Source organism: Ornithodoros turicata, chromosome 5, assembly GCF_037126465.1.
Source record: "Ornithodoros turicata isolate Travis chromosome 5, ASM3712646v1, whole genome shotgun sequence".
NCBI lineage: Eukaryota > Metazoa > Arthropoda > Arachnida > Ixodida > Argasidae > Ornithodoros > Ornithodoros turicata.
In genome coordinates, this window is record NC_088205.1 from 74,335,921 (window position 1) to 74,349,854 (window position 13,934).

At 49.3% G+C, this 13,934-nt stretch overlaps 2 protein-coding genes and 1 long non-coding RNA gene across 3 annotated transcripts in view; 1 reads left to right on the plus strand and 2 right to left on the minus strand.

Moving 5' to 3' along the window:
• The window catches only part of LOC135396196 (uncharacterized), a 160,672-nt gene that overhangs the window by 57,799 nt on the left and 88,939 nt on the right, over positions 1 to 13,934 (plus strand). The gene's annotated exons all lie outside the window — the stretch shown is intronic.
• LOC135394800 (NFX1-type zinc finger-containing protein 1-like) lies at positions 1,139 to 6,177 on the minus strand. The gene is made up of 6 exons (XM_064625789.1): positions 6,096 to 6,177; positions 5,771 to 5,986; positions 5,012 to 5,303; positions 4,717 to 4,922; positions 1,963 to 4,171; positions 1,139 to 1,568 (listed from the first exon to the last, which is right to left on the minus strand). Exons 3-5 carry the CDS (start codon positions 5,090 to 5,092, stop codon positions 2,974 to 2,976), a joined length of 1,485 nt encoding a protein of 494 aa, XP_064481859.1. The 5' UTR covers positions 5,093 to 5,303; positions 5,771 to 5,986; positions 6,096 to 6,177; the 3' UTR covers positions 1,139 to 1,568; positions 1,963 to 2,973.
• On the minus strand, positions 6,547 to 13,833 carry LOC135394801 (NFX1-type zinc finger-containing protein 1-like). The gene is made up of 5 exons (XM_064625790.1): positions 12,391 to 13,833; positions 12,050 to 12,260; positions 11,276 to 11,712; positions 10,007 to 10,402; positions 6,547 to 6,624 (listed from the first exon to the last, which is right to left on the minus strand). Exons 1-5 carry the CDS (start codon positions 12,684 to 12,686, stop codon positions 6,564 to 6,566), a joined length of 1,401 nt encoding a protein of 466 aa, XP_064481860.1. The 5' UTR covers positions 12,687 to 13,833; the 3' UTR covers positions 6,547 to 6,563.

Consider the following 13,934-nt stretch of genomic DNA (forward strand, 5'->3'; position numbering starts at 1 on the left):
ATTCACTGAATGGTGTGCCGCATAAAACAACCGGGTGTCCTCCTTGTCGATTGTGTCATTTGTCTTTTTCGGGTTTCCAGGTAAGCGATAGTCATTTGTCAAGAGTACTTTGTTCGAACATGTCGCTGTGAAAAATGACAAGATAATGCGGATTAAAACATCGCTCGTTTTTACAAGCAGTGTACTGAGTGTCGGTTAGTTATAGGATAAGGTGGTGTATGTTGAAGACTATTTTGTTAATGGCTGTCAGAATAATCTCCTGAATTGTACCATTATTCATTAACTGAATCCCCAAACCTTTGAGAAATGATCCACAAATTACTGTGGTGCTAAACCAGATATTTATTTCGCACGAGCCAAAAATGACAGTCTACATATTTTCATCAACTTACCTCACCCTATGGGTAAGTTGAGGACATCAAAAAATTAGTGCCGGGTTTAAATTTTGTCTTTTGTTTTGGGCCAGCCGAAACGGTCAGCCACGAGTAGTGCACACAGAAACACAGGGCAATGACACAGCATCATAACAGTGAGGTCATACGTTTTTTTTTCCCCAAAGCTCCTGAATATGCTGCGAACAGTAGGTTTATCTGCCAAAAATTAGCACGAAGCGGTTCTCGAAGGAAGGCTTTTGGTGTCTGGTGTGGTCTGTATAGTGGGGGCACTACAATCATGGCAACCCGAACGATTGTCACAAAGACTCTTTGTAGCCATTAGACTAATATTTGTAACCAGGCAAAGGATTTCGGTCAATTCGAGCGCGATAAACATGAGCGACTAGGCACAGCTACAATACACAAATCTTCAGCTTTTCATTTCGAAATACCAGAGAGAAGTGTCCACGGATCTGAGCCGGAGCGCCACCACTGCAGTGTAATCCCAAGACAGGCACTAAGATGGTCGCTGTTCTATACGTGTGGGCTCTGTTCAACAGATGGGGAGATTGGGACCATGGGCATTCCCAGGGGGGGGGGGGGTGTGGAGCGTGCAACCCAGTCAGCTTTTTTCTGGAGACTGATGCCGATTGTGCGATTCAGAGGTGAATATTTGTAGAAAAATCGTGGCTATGAATAAAGAGTGCACTATTTTCACAGGTGACCTCGAAACCCCCCTCCGACATCACATCACATCTAGAAACTGGAGCTATGAAATCTTTATCTGTAAAAGTCTGATTTTGTTATGACATTGAGATCAGTGGAGAGAAGAGGGCGATTATCGCGAATGCACATCATATACATCGCTGCAGGGGCTCGAGCGCGAATGAAGTTTCATTGTTTTAACGAAACCACAGACAAATTGAAACCAAGAAGGGCTACAGTAGCCCAACGAAGCGCTCAGTATTTCGGAACCAAAACACTATATAAAAGCAAGACACGTTTGTTCAGCGGGCCTATTGAAGTCACTTGTCGCAGGGTTGCTTCTTTGCAATGAGACCACGGAGGTAGTCATCAAGTGAGCCTTATCCGGCAACCGCTTCATAACCGTAATGCACACTCCCGATGTCATGCAGACCCTTTCGCTTTTGTCTGTTCATCCTGGCGATGTACTTCTTGACACGTTGACCGAACCTACGGGGTGACAAGAGAGGTATCCAGGCATTAGAGAAGCGAAAGACATCGCAATTGCTGCGTTCCATAATCCAAGGAAACGCGTATCCCCTGTAACTCTCGTATAGCGGCTCGTATGGTGTGAAATTGATATTAGACAATTCTCGATGAATGTTGCACGAAGCTACGGGGAGTTCGCAGTAGCCAAAGGATGTTAAAAGCGGCGAAGTCTGTGGGGGTTGGGGTCGTTCCTAAGTGATATAACAGGTTTCGTGGGCTAACTACTCAGTGGGCTAAGGTCAGTTGAACAGAACCACACAAGTATTCCGAACCCAAGAAGTTACAATGTCGTCGCAAGCCCATCCCCTTAGTTGCTCCGCGTTACCCGTTCCACACTACGAAACTTGTGGCGTACCTCAGACAATGCCTGGCGGGCGTCGAGCATCTAGGGCATAGAAGGGGGTCATCCTCGGGGGTTGTGGAACAAGCTCTCCTGAAATCTTCCTCTGGCACAGAATGTCCGCAGTCTCCGAGCGCTACGAGGAGAACATTTAGGGACGTTCCCGCTACTTCCTCGTACTCTTTCGGCTTGCAAACACTGCATAGCGTCGGACACGGCTCGCCGCAGGCTCCGAGGCAAGCATGGCCACAGGGCAGCAGTCTCGCGCAGCGATGGTCGCAGGGAGGCCGTGTACAAGGTTCGCAACACAAGGCATCGCAACGATAGTGCGGACACGACCACGTGCAGGGTTCTCCGCAAGGTGGACACGGATAGCCACACACAGTCGGACACGGGCCGTGAGGGCAGGACATTGGACACGATAGCTGGCACGGGTATGGGCACGGCGTTTTGTAGCAGGCGGCCGGACACGGATGACCGCAGGCAAGAGACCGAGGACAAGGTTCTAAGCAAGGAAATTCCTTTTCCCGCAGACTGCACGGAAGGATATCTTTGTGGCCGCAAGCTCTGTCCAAAGTAACATACTTGTTGCACGTACTTGCGCAAGGTTCATTGCAGCCATTCCAGCAAAGATGACAGCAGTGTAGGATAGCTTGACAAGGTGCACGGCACTGTCTAGAAACGGCAGAAGGATCCTTTTGCTGCCAACAAGGAACTACAACGGTGTGTCCAGATGAGCACAGAGCGGATACTTCGGCATTGCAAACGTGGCTACAAGCTCTAGTGCATCCGAAGCGGCATGTGTGTCCACATGGCAGGGACTTCGGACACTGATCGCAAGCGAAAAATGATTCAGTTTGGGTCTGCCAGCATTCGAGGACCACGTCATGTCCGCAAGGAAGCACGTAACTAGATTTCGTCCGGCATGCAATAGCCGTTGCCAACTCACGACACTCCGCAGTGGTTGTATGGCCGCAGGGTAAGGACTTCTTTACGGCCTCCCTGCACGGGTTATCGACACACGGCTCATCGCCCTGCACACCTATGTCCGCATTGTAGCAGTCTCTCGCAGCGGGCTCGACAGAGTTCTGGATTAGCAGCGATACAGCCAGATATCTTGCACGGGACTTCGATGAGATGTCCGCATGGACCTACCTCAACATTTGATACGACGCACGCTCCACCGCAGAGCTCGCCGCATTTTTTGCCACACGGATGACCACAGGATTTCAGGAGTCGCCCGCACTTTTTCGTGCAAGTCGCCTCGTCTGCCATGTAGCACGGGACTTCGGAAGTATGGTGGCAAACGGGAAACTCCACCTTAATGTGCACCGTGCAAGGCGAACAGTGGCCGTGGCAGCGTTCGTTGCAACAGTGACCTCTGGAACATGTCTTTCCGCAACGCTCTCTGCAGGTGATCAGCGTATGGTCCTCAGTATCCATGTGGCAGTTTTTTGGACAAGAATGTCCGCAAGGAAGGGTTGCTGGGCACGGAAGGTTACACGAACTATTACGACCGCTAGGAAAGTCCTCAGGTGTTCTTACTACTGCCGTGCTGTTCGAGTGTCTCCTGCACCGTAACTTCAGTTCGCATCCCAGCAGGCCCCGATATCTGAGGTCGTCAACGATGTCTCTCCATAAGTTGGACGCCTCGCTCAGTAAGGTCATATTACCTACGCAGTAAAACCCCATACGTGCCCTGGACAGGAGGACACAGATTCGGTTCGCCACTCGAACAAAACCGGTTTCTCCGGTTTCGTTGGAGCGAACCAGGGACAAGAGGATGGTGTCGTTCTCTTCTCCTTGGAAATTATCCACTACTGTGATGGCCACCGCGGTCATGTCCTGATATGTATTAGCTATGCGCTCTAGAAGCTTCTTCTGACCCATGTACGGCGTGAGCAAAGTGACTTGAGAGGGTTGGTAACCCTGAGCAAGCAGGTATCTGCAGAGGTTGACTAGAAAATGTGCCTCGAAAACGTTGCTATAGCTTCTTCCAGAATTTCTCTGCTCGGGGGAGGAGTGATTGAAGAAGAACATGTTCGTGGTCATACCCTCAATGTCTTCGTATCGTTCCACGCATGGGTGGGGCTCCAAAGTAGGGTAGAATCGTGGCGTGAGAAGGCGGGCGAATTCCGGCCTCATGCGATGTTGAACGCGGAGCTGTTTGACACCCACGCCGTTGATAAGCATTCTTTCGAAAAGCGACACGTCCATCTTGTATCTGTTAAATAAACCATCTTGTTTTCAAGTATAAATAGTACAAAGCACACGATGGCAGCAATATTACGATTAAAGAACGGCAGTTGCTGGACGGGTACGGGGAGTGGGAACCACGCTATGCGGCTGAACGTCAGAGATGATACACGATGTTAGATCCCCAACATACCAAGCTTCGCACAGACACAAAAGGACAAGCTTCCATGCTCTACACGTCCCCCTTTATTCCCTGCCATATCCATACCCGTATGTTTACTGAGTATCGTGGTGGTGAAACAAAGGGACGGACATAACACTTGGCGTACAGCGGTGAGTTGCGTTACAAGGTTTCGTGACGGGTTACGCACAGTTCCAACAGGTTACAACCCAAGTTTGCAACAAGAAAACTCATGGGTGCGATTTCCATTGAGATTTCCTGAGTGGCGTTATAGTGCTCGGTAGCCCCACTCAATGAGCGTTGCACTCAAGCCTATTGCTTGTCAATGGGGCTTGAGGGTAACACTCGCTGAGTGTTGCATTCAAAAAGTTTCGTGCAAGCCGGCCCTGTACCTGATTGACAGCTCGTGTACATTCGTAGGCGGACGCAACTGCTGGTGGTCCCCGATGAGGATCACATGCTGAGTTTGCGGAGCCAAGCTTGTCACCACGTGAGCTTCGAGTACTTGGGCTGCCTCTTCCACGATGACGATGCGCGGTTGCACATCGCGGAGGAGAGCCTGGTGCTTAGCCGCGCACGTTGTTGTCATTCCAATGACCTGAAACAAGACTTCTGGTCATCTGCAGACACACAGCAGGAGAAATGTTTGCACTTTAGTGCCCTTCGTGGAATCCATTAGGTACCCACCTTGGACGCCCTAAGGACCGGTAGGACAGCCATTAGTTTGGAGTGCGCCATGCGCTCTTGCACACCTTCCATTGTTGTCATCTCAGAAGTTTGAAAGGTGTCAATCACAGAAGTCAGGTTGTGGACCCAGTATCGATACAGTTTCCAGCGCTCTCGAGATCGTAGCGCCCAGACGTCCTCGACATGATCGTCTCCTGTGGCTGGATCGCCCTCCTTGATGATGTTGCGCAGATGGATCCGCGCAGATGCGGTATAGTGGTGGATCCGCGCGGATGTCCGGTCTACGCCGTGGCTGCGGATAAAAATATAAGGTCTTGAAATTCACGAGGGTGAGGTGCGGATAAACTCGCACACCACCGCGGCAGGTGCGGATATCCGCATTTTATCCTCAAATAAGCATTAGTGTTGTGGCGTCACCATTGAGGCAAAATGGTGTATATCCTTTGTTGTGCCTTTAACTGCGTTTTATGGGCACAATTGTGAATGACAGTATTTCTGGGTGATTTACATAACATTTTCGTCATGCGGATTTCCCCCCTTCAAATTCAATGACTGTGGATGTGCGGACACACTTTTCATCTGACGTGGATGCTGTCGCGGATGTTTACGTGCGCGAGTGCAGTGCGGATGCGGATAATGTCAACGTCATCCGCGCTCCGCCTGCCTAAAGAAGCCATGTGGGGTAGTAACTCTGTGCAGAAGACAGAGACACACCAGGCATACTCTGAGGATATAGTATACCAATCCAGCCTCCCTTACCGACGACGTGCCCTTTTTGCTGCTTTGATTCACGAAGAGTGCTTTCGTTTGATCCAGGCGTAACCACACCCTGAACACTTGACAGAAGGAATGCCCGTCGAACACCGCTTGCAAGAAGGACTGGCAGCACGCCTTGCTCATGACATGCATAAGCAATTTTACGACGTCCTCTTCCTCAGGTACGGAAAGGACTGTCTGTGACAATGTTGAAAGTGTCTGAAAAAAGGTCAATGCATAAGCTACAGTGAGAGCTGAGATGTGTACTCATGTGTACCATGTGTACCATCATGGGTACTACAGAATTGAAAACAGACAAAAAGCAAACCTTCAGTCGTCCAAGGTGCTTCCGTAGAGCTTGAGAGGACTGCCGATCAGCGAGTGTCCGTTTACACTTCTTATTGACATGATACTTTTTCAAGGCGTTGTTCTTACATCCACCGCCCATCCTCGTAACAAGTTTCGTGAACTGAAGCATGCCTTCCAGAAACTGATCCAGGGCGCGATTGGTATAACAGACCACCAAGATGGGACCTTGGCCGTCACCCCATACGGCGTCGTTTTCCAGCAGCGTCTGAACAATCTTCAAACCCATGTAGGTCTTTCCCGTTCCCGGAGGTCCCTGTATGACGCCTAGTTCATGGGTTAGCGCATACTGAAGAGCCTCCAGTTGGGAGCTGTCCAGTTGGACTTCTTCCGCCTTTGGCCAGCTGTCTCGGTCGAGCAGGGTCACCTTTCGGCGGGTACCACCAGGTGCCTCTAGGAGACACGTTACGTCGAACGTCGTCACGATTGTTCACGTTTGTTCACGTAACGATTGTTCACGTAACTTGGATGGAAAACGACGGATTCCGCACCTGCCAATGATTCCGCACAATGATATGCCTGTGCCGTCAACAGTGCAACAGTTTCTATCTAGGTTCCTAATGTGGTCAGCTGCCATTCTAAGCAACGTGAGTACTGACGCGATGCTGGCAACATGATCATCGGAAGGGTTTTCTATCGTCAGTCTGTGAGTTGTGTCATATTTACAACCGGTTGGGCACGCAAAGGATTATGTGTATTCGTGTATTTTGCTCGCCAATGTAAAATGTTAAATATCTATACAGGGTGTCCCAGTTATAAAGGCGAATACATTTAAAGGAAGGTAATCAGGACATCGCCTTGGGAGCTTGCTGGTGCCCTCTTAAGGAGCGTCCTTCAGCATATGATATATTGCAACTGACTTCATCTCAAAAACGTGATATATTACGTTTTTGAGATGAAGTCAGTTGCAATATTATAATATATAATATAATAGCTGCGCATCGTTCCGAACGATGCGCAGCTACCCAGAGCTGACGAGCCGTAAATACGGCGAAACACGTGTCCTCTGGTGCTGTCGCATCGTTCCATCAGTATCTGTTTCTCTGCGTGCAGCCATAGAAGCCATCTTAATCTAATTTTGCATTTCTAACCTGTCTATGTCATTTACTTGTCTCTTTTTTGTCTTTGTCGCCGTAAATACGGCGAAACACGTGTCCTCTGGTGCTGTCGCATCGTTCCATCAGTATCTGTTTCTCTGCGTGCAGCCATAGAAGCCATCTTAATCTAATTTTGCATTTCTAACCTGTCTATGTCATTTACTTGTCTCTTTTTTCCCGCTGATTATAATTCACTGGCTTGCAGTGTGGCATTGAGGAGTGCTCAGTCACCCTCCCAGATGTATATCGCTCGTTGAGCGACCCCAGGGGGCTTAATCACTTCATCGTCGTTACGGTCGTTACAAGCTAACGAGTGGCGGGAAATTCGAAAAGGTGGGCACGTGACACATTGCGTATGACGTGTCCATGGCAGGGATTTCCCTACACCCCCCTCAGGGGGGGGGGTGTACACCCTCCCTGCATTTTTGCAACACCCCCCCTCAAATTTCTCAGGTGACCCCAACCAACTCGGCCACCAGCACGTTCTAGCTGGTAGTGAGTCCGGCGCAGCGAATTACATCATGTACTGTCAAACCTTGGACTGTAGGACCACAGCCACGCAGATGATCGTAGCATGCATTTCTCTAAAATCATTTGAAAGTGACTGTTCAATATGCAGATATTGCGTGCATATACGAGCAAAAATGCGTGCGGGCACGCAAACCCAATGTGGATCATGAAGAACCGTTTGCGCTTAACTCAATCAAGCGAGGTATTCTGCTTTTTTCGTCTAAGGTTTTCACCGTTGGTTGCCAGGTATTCATTGAGCTTCGTGAGGCAAGGTGCTAGTCTTTTTTCTTTGTCGGTCGTGTCGTTATGCATCTTAATGTTGAAATGCTGTTCATTATGAATCTGTATTCTAATGTACTGTGTTCTAACATGTACAAATAAAACGGGAAAGCTGTGCAGATATGTCACCATTGTGCCACGATTCTTTCCCTGTCTAAGAAAAATTCCGTAAGCGGAACCTTCACCAAGCATACCCCCCCCCCCTCCTTGAAAGCTCGGCACCCCCCCCAGCAATGAATTTCTGGGGAAATCACTGGTCCACGGCCTTCACGTATCGCGCGAAGAGCGTCGTGCACGTGTTTTATCACGTGCCCACCTTTTTAAATTTCCCGCCACTCGTTGGCTTGTAACAACTTACGACGATGAAGCGATTAAGCCCCCTGGTTTGCCAATTCCGAACGATGCGCAGCTACCCAGACCTGACGAGCCGCAAAGACTGCGACACACGTGTCCTCTGGTGCTGTCGCATCGTTCCATGAGTATCTTATATATATACTGTATATGATACAAATATAAAAATGAACAAATGCTCCATGGCTGCACGTGAGGCAAATGTTTACAGTTGAAGCGTGCCACAATCCCAGCTGTGGACGGCTTCGAGCTTCTTGGCTCTCATCGGCACAGCGCAGGGATGTGACACGCTCTTGGATATACTTCGACTACAGATTACAGGAACGTTAACAAAAAATAATTTGTTTAATGGGCAATTTAACACATAGATTAAAAAAGAATGGTCGACGTTTCGACAGTGGCACTGTCTTCGTCAGGACAAAATAGGTACAACGACGCCACCTGTGGAGGCCGCAGTGCAAGCCAGCAAGTACATATAAAAAGTAAAAAATAGCCGAAGCTCTGTAGCTGCAGCTCAACGTGCTGGCTTTTGCTGGCTTGCACTGCGGCCGAGACACGTCTCGCCGAGATGCATTGTTGTGCCGACCCAAGATCGTCACTTCCCTACACCAGGCTGACGAGCTCCAAGTAGAGCGAAACAGCTGTCCTTGGCTGGGAGGGCACGATCAAATTGTATATATATATATATATATGTACGTTTTTGAGATGAAGTCTGTTGCAATATATCATATGCTGAAGGACGCTCCTTAAAAGGGCACCAGCATGCTCCCAAGGCGAACTTTTTGTTATAAAATCTACGAAGTTGTCCCAATGAGAACATCTGGTCCCTTCGGTCACCTGATACCATAGCAGTTTTGAGAACAAAAATCCGTTCGATAGATCGTCCGCAAAAAATTCGTGAAGGAATATTTTTTTTATTCATCGCGCATCTCTTGGAGACGCGTTTGACCTTCACACCCAATCGGAAAGGGTGAGCACACTATTACCTCTTGAGTCCTGGTAAAAGATGAAAAGAAAACAAACTGAACCCAAGATAAAGACAGTCCCGATAGCGTCACACGATATATTTGTTTTTTGTTTTGTTTACGCAAGTGAATGCTCATCTTCGACGCATGAGGCGGCAATGTGCTCATTCACCCTCTCACATTGGCAGTAAAAGGAAGAATATATTAAAACAATGAACAAAATAAAGAAAAATTGCGTTCCTTCACGAAATTTTTGCGGACGATCTATCGAACACATTCTTGTTCTGAAAACGGCTACGGTACCAGGTGACCGAAGGGACCAGATGTTTTCTTTAGGACAACTTCCCTAATAACCCTTTGTTCTCATTGGGACAACTTCGTAGCTTTTATAACAAAAAGTTATTGAAAGTTCGCCTTGGGAGCATGCTGGTGCCCTTTTAAGGAGCGCCCTTCAGCATATGCTATATTGCAACTGACTTCATCTCGAAAAAAGTGATGTATACATTTTTGAAAGAATGCGTTCGCATTTAGCTGGGACACCCTGTAACTGTGCCACACAGTTTGTCAGCGGCCTGCCATGAACTGTCTTAGGACTCCAGGGAGCGCTCTTTCTGCGTTACATAGCCACATCGGCCACATGACCTCAACGACGTTGGGCTGTATCAGCTCACCTACGATGTGCTTTTGGAAGTGGAAGAACGTGCGTGTTTTGCAGAGCCTGGAATACATGACGATAACCCTCGAAGTATGCGATGCTTTCCAGAACAACAAACTGGCCCGTGACTTCGCAGCTACAATTCCAGAATGTGACTTCAACGACGCCCCTGCCGAGCATACTTTGACTGGCACGCGACACCGTGGCCACCTGGATTGTCTCGAAGTTGTCCTTACTGAAGCAAAGAAGCGATCCGGGAATGAAGCGCCTCGTTTCCTTCCAGCGTATCTTTGAGAAACTCGAGGCGTCGAACTGCACGACGTATACCCTTCCATCTGCGTTGACGGAAGAGGAAATGACGACAACGCCGGAATGGACGTTGACGCCGTCCAACTTGCGGAATATTTCTTTCCTGCACAGAAATACATCGGTTTAGTTATACGTAAACTAATTATCTCGCGCCCGTTTTAGTGACCAAGAATCGCAGACCGTTGTAATGCTTCAAATTCTCCCGCGAAGTCTCAATAGATCGCACGCAATCGTTTTTTCTTTCAGAACGTTGCGAACTTTCTTCCTTGTTAGCGCCGCGAAGCAACTCTGGCTATAAGCGGCGTATAGATGTGGCCATCGAGTGAGGACAGCAGGAAGGAGTGGGGGACAGGGGATGTTAGTATGCCTCCTGGGCTGACTTCAGGGGGAATTGAGGACATTCGTCTAGAAAGTTTCGGAAAACCCCAGAAAAACCTCGGACAGCACAGCCGGTGGTAGGATTCGAACCCACTACCTCCCAGTCTTCAGCACGACCTTGGCTACCATCAACGAGCGGGACGCCTTAATCCACTCTGCCGCTGGTCTAAAAAGTGACAGGACGCCGATAAACGTGTGAATGCATTCTCTTAATGTTTTAACGTTATTTTGTACTTGCAGTACACTTTGCTCTTCGATCTTAACGAATGAAAAGACGATATGCTTGCCCAAATCCTACGAGATGCTCCGGCAAATGTTGGGACGTTATTCCAGAAAAATAGCTCATGCTAGCAAGCACTTTGCGTACTGTGCATGCTATGCTCTAGCAGGTACGATCCACTAAAACTTTAATAAAATTTCCATGTCACAGTATAGTTACTGGCACATATCAAAGCAAAAATAAAATACGATACACATGCGGCATAGTAACGATATAAGCGCATGGTATCGATAAACATGGGTGGCTCCGACAAGGCTGATCAATTTTTGCGCAAGAGACTGCAAGTTTCGGAATATTCTAGCATTATACGAAGTTTACCTGTATCTATGTCCACGGACTTGCTGTGCCCGGGCGCACTCCCTTATCCCTTCCCGAAGCGGACGGACAAAATCCTCACGAAGCAGCCTAAACTGGACGTTCAGGTAGTTCTCCGTGCTATTATACGATCCACGGACACGATTAGGCGTCAAATGAGGCAATTCTCTGGCTAGCAACTCTTCAGATGCTGGAACGACTGGGAGAGTTCTGAAGTCCGGGTGGGACAACACGCGTTGTCCACCCAGCATGGCGCCACTCGTCGCAAGCGCTTCCAACTTCACGGCCCTATTGTAGATGTCGTCGATGCCTAATTGTGATTCACGCAATGAGTCAACCATCGCCATTGTGTAGGGTAGTAGGCTAAGGAAGGTGTCCGTATTCAGAACAAATTTCTTTATGGCCTCCAAGACGTCCAGTAGGTGAACGAGGGATTCCAGCTGAAAAAGCAGGCACTTGCTTAATCATTTTCTAGTTCTGTAAATAACCCAGCACAGAACACTGGTACGCGAACAAAGGCGTAAACTTCAAGCGTGACAAGTCAAGCTCAGGGCAAGTCAACTACAACAGGTCAACTTCGCCCACAAGTCTGAAGACGTCTGTGATCCGCCTAGGAGCGCGCATGCCCTTCGCGTCTGAACGAAGTGCCCGCGCCCGCATGCTTCAAACTTACACAGATCAGGTTGCCAAAACACACTCGTCGAAGACGACGTACTAATTGCGTACTTTTGAAGCAAAGCACAAAATATTCGCACTAACAAAACAATGCGTCCTTACCTGCTGAGAACAGTCTTCGAGCGACGAAACCTCGAACGCAAATTTTGGAAGCGTTTTCCTCGCAAAGTTTTCAGATGTAGCTGTCTTCCTAAGAAGGTCCTGAAGTCTAGGAGAGCCACGGTCGCAGTGCGAACACAGGAGACAGAGCACCGCGAAGGCCCACTTGAGGTCCCGGAAGTCTAGGTCGTCGCACTCCAGGAACGCGTCAAAGCTAAAGGATGACCGGCATAGGGTATTAAGAATGGTACACAGGCAAAGCCCTCGGAAGAAAGCCCACGACGGGTGGTCACTTCTACGAAGACACTGAGAAGGCACAGGCAGAACGCTGCATCAGGTCATACCTATCTCGTGACAAATTGTGGAATGCATCAGCGCGTGCCTTCTTCTTCTTCTTCGTCTTTCTCCGCAGTGGCGCATAGCACGGGGCAATTGGCCACGGATCGTGACATGAGGGCCCAGTTGATGGTTGATGGTGACGGTGGTGACGTGAAGCGATGAGAGGATGAGATGAGTGAAATGACTGAATAAAAGATGAGCGGGGGAATGGAATGACGACCTGAATGACGAGGTGCAAATCAACTAGAGACGATAACACGCTACGGCAGTTCCACTGAATGACGCTAAGGCTGAGAATCATTGACGATTGTTGTTTGGACTAGCTGGGTCAGAATATCCTCAGGCTTCCCTGCCTTATCCCTGCGTCTCCGCCTTTTCCGTCTTCTACACGATGGAGAAAGCTGACCTGCCTGACCTTCAGCCGAAGGCGAGGGGCCCGCAAGGTCCATCTCGGAGCCGTCAGTAGAAAGAAGAGATGAAGCATCAGGAAACGGCCTATCCGGCAGCTGCACGCTGGTGCAGGCTACACCTGATGCGCCTTCCTGTGGTCGAGGCTCGTTAGCAGCCGAAGTCGACTGCAAGGCACTAGCGACGGCAGCGGTGGGAATGAGAGAGCTGAAGAACTTTTCCAGCGCCTGCGTGACACAAGTCTTGATGAGATCAATGAGGAACGACTGATTAAGGGCTACAGGGACAGAGCTAGCGGCGCTGGCCGCGGACGCGTAGGATGCGCCGCGCCCAGATACCACGCGTATGGCATCCTGCCTCGAGCAATGCCGCTGGTCCATAACAGACAAGAGGCATTGCTCGGACTCTCTAGCCGGGCATGAAGGAGAATCCGCAAAATGTGACTGGTGGCACTGACAGCAGGTGATCGTTGGGGACGTACAGTCGGGTTCATTGTGCTCACCTCCACACTTTCGACATCGAGCCTTGGAGCGACAACTACGAACGCCGTGACCGAAGCGATAGCAATTGGTACATTGACGGGGGTGCGAAGTAAAAGAGAACACGGGAAAGATAAGAGGCCATACTTTGATCTCCGCAGGAAGCGTAAAGCCAGCAAATGAGACGATGACTGTGGGCAAGGAAATGCGCTGCCCCCCGTCCACTTTAGAACAACGCTGCACGGAGATGGCATGCACAGAGGAGAATGATTCCAAAAGGTCTCCAACCGCAAGTGAGGTGTCCACACCGCGAATGACGCCCTTAATCGAGACAAGGTGAGAGGGGATGAACGACTTCACCGCGGAAGACCCGAAGTGGGAGCACGACAGGAAGTCGACGGCAACACGAAGGCTTTCAGTACGGATCAAGACGCCGCCCGATGAGTAAGGCTTGACCTCAGTCACATCGCGGTATGATGATGAGATTGCTTCCATTTGTGAGTGCAGAAGCCTAGGGTTTCCCAGTCGGACCCTCGAACCGTCGGTGGGGACCAAGGCCACTGGGCCTTCTTCAACGTCTCTACATGCACGTGATGGTACTTCCTCTTCATCAGGGACTTTCTTGGGATGTTATATCTTAGTCTTGCGGGGTCATAATCGGT

Coding starts and splice junctions, on each gene's coding strand:
- LOC135394800 (XM_064625789.1), bottom strand. CDS start 5,092: ATGACAACAATGGAAGGTGTGCAAGAGCGCATGGCGCACTCCAAACTA. Junction 4,923..5,011: donor CGGTCCTTAGGGCGTCCAAG/GTGGGTACCTAA, acceptor GTCTTGTTTCAG/GTCATTGGAATGACAACAAC. Junction 4,172..4,716: donor GTACACGAGCTGTCAATCAG/GTACAGGGCCGG, acceptor TTTATTTAACAG/ATACAAGATGGACGTGTCGC.
- LOC135394801 (XM_064625790.1), bottom strand. CDS start 12,686: ATGATTCTCAGCCTTAGCGTCATTCAGTGGAACTGCCGTAGCGTGTTA. Junction 11,713..12,049: donor TCGAAGACTGTTCTCAGCAG/GTAAGGACGCAT, acceptor CTGCTTTTTCAG/CTGGAATCCCTCGTTCACCT. Junction 6,625..10,006: donor CTTCCAAAAGCACATCGTAG/GTGAGCTGATAC, acceptor AATCATTGGCAG/GTGCGGAATCCGTCGTTTTC.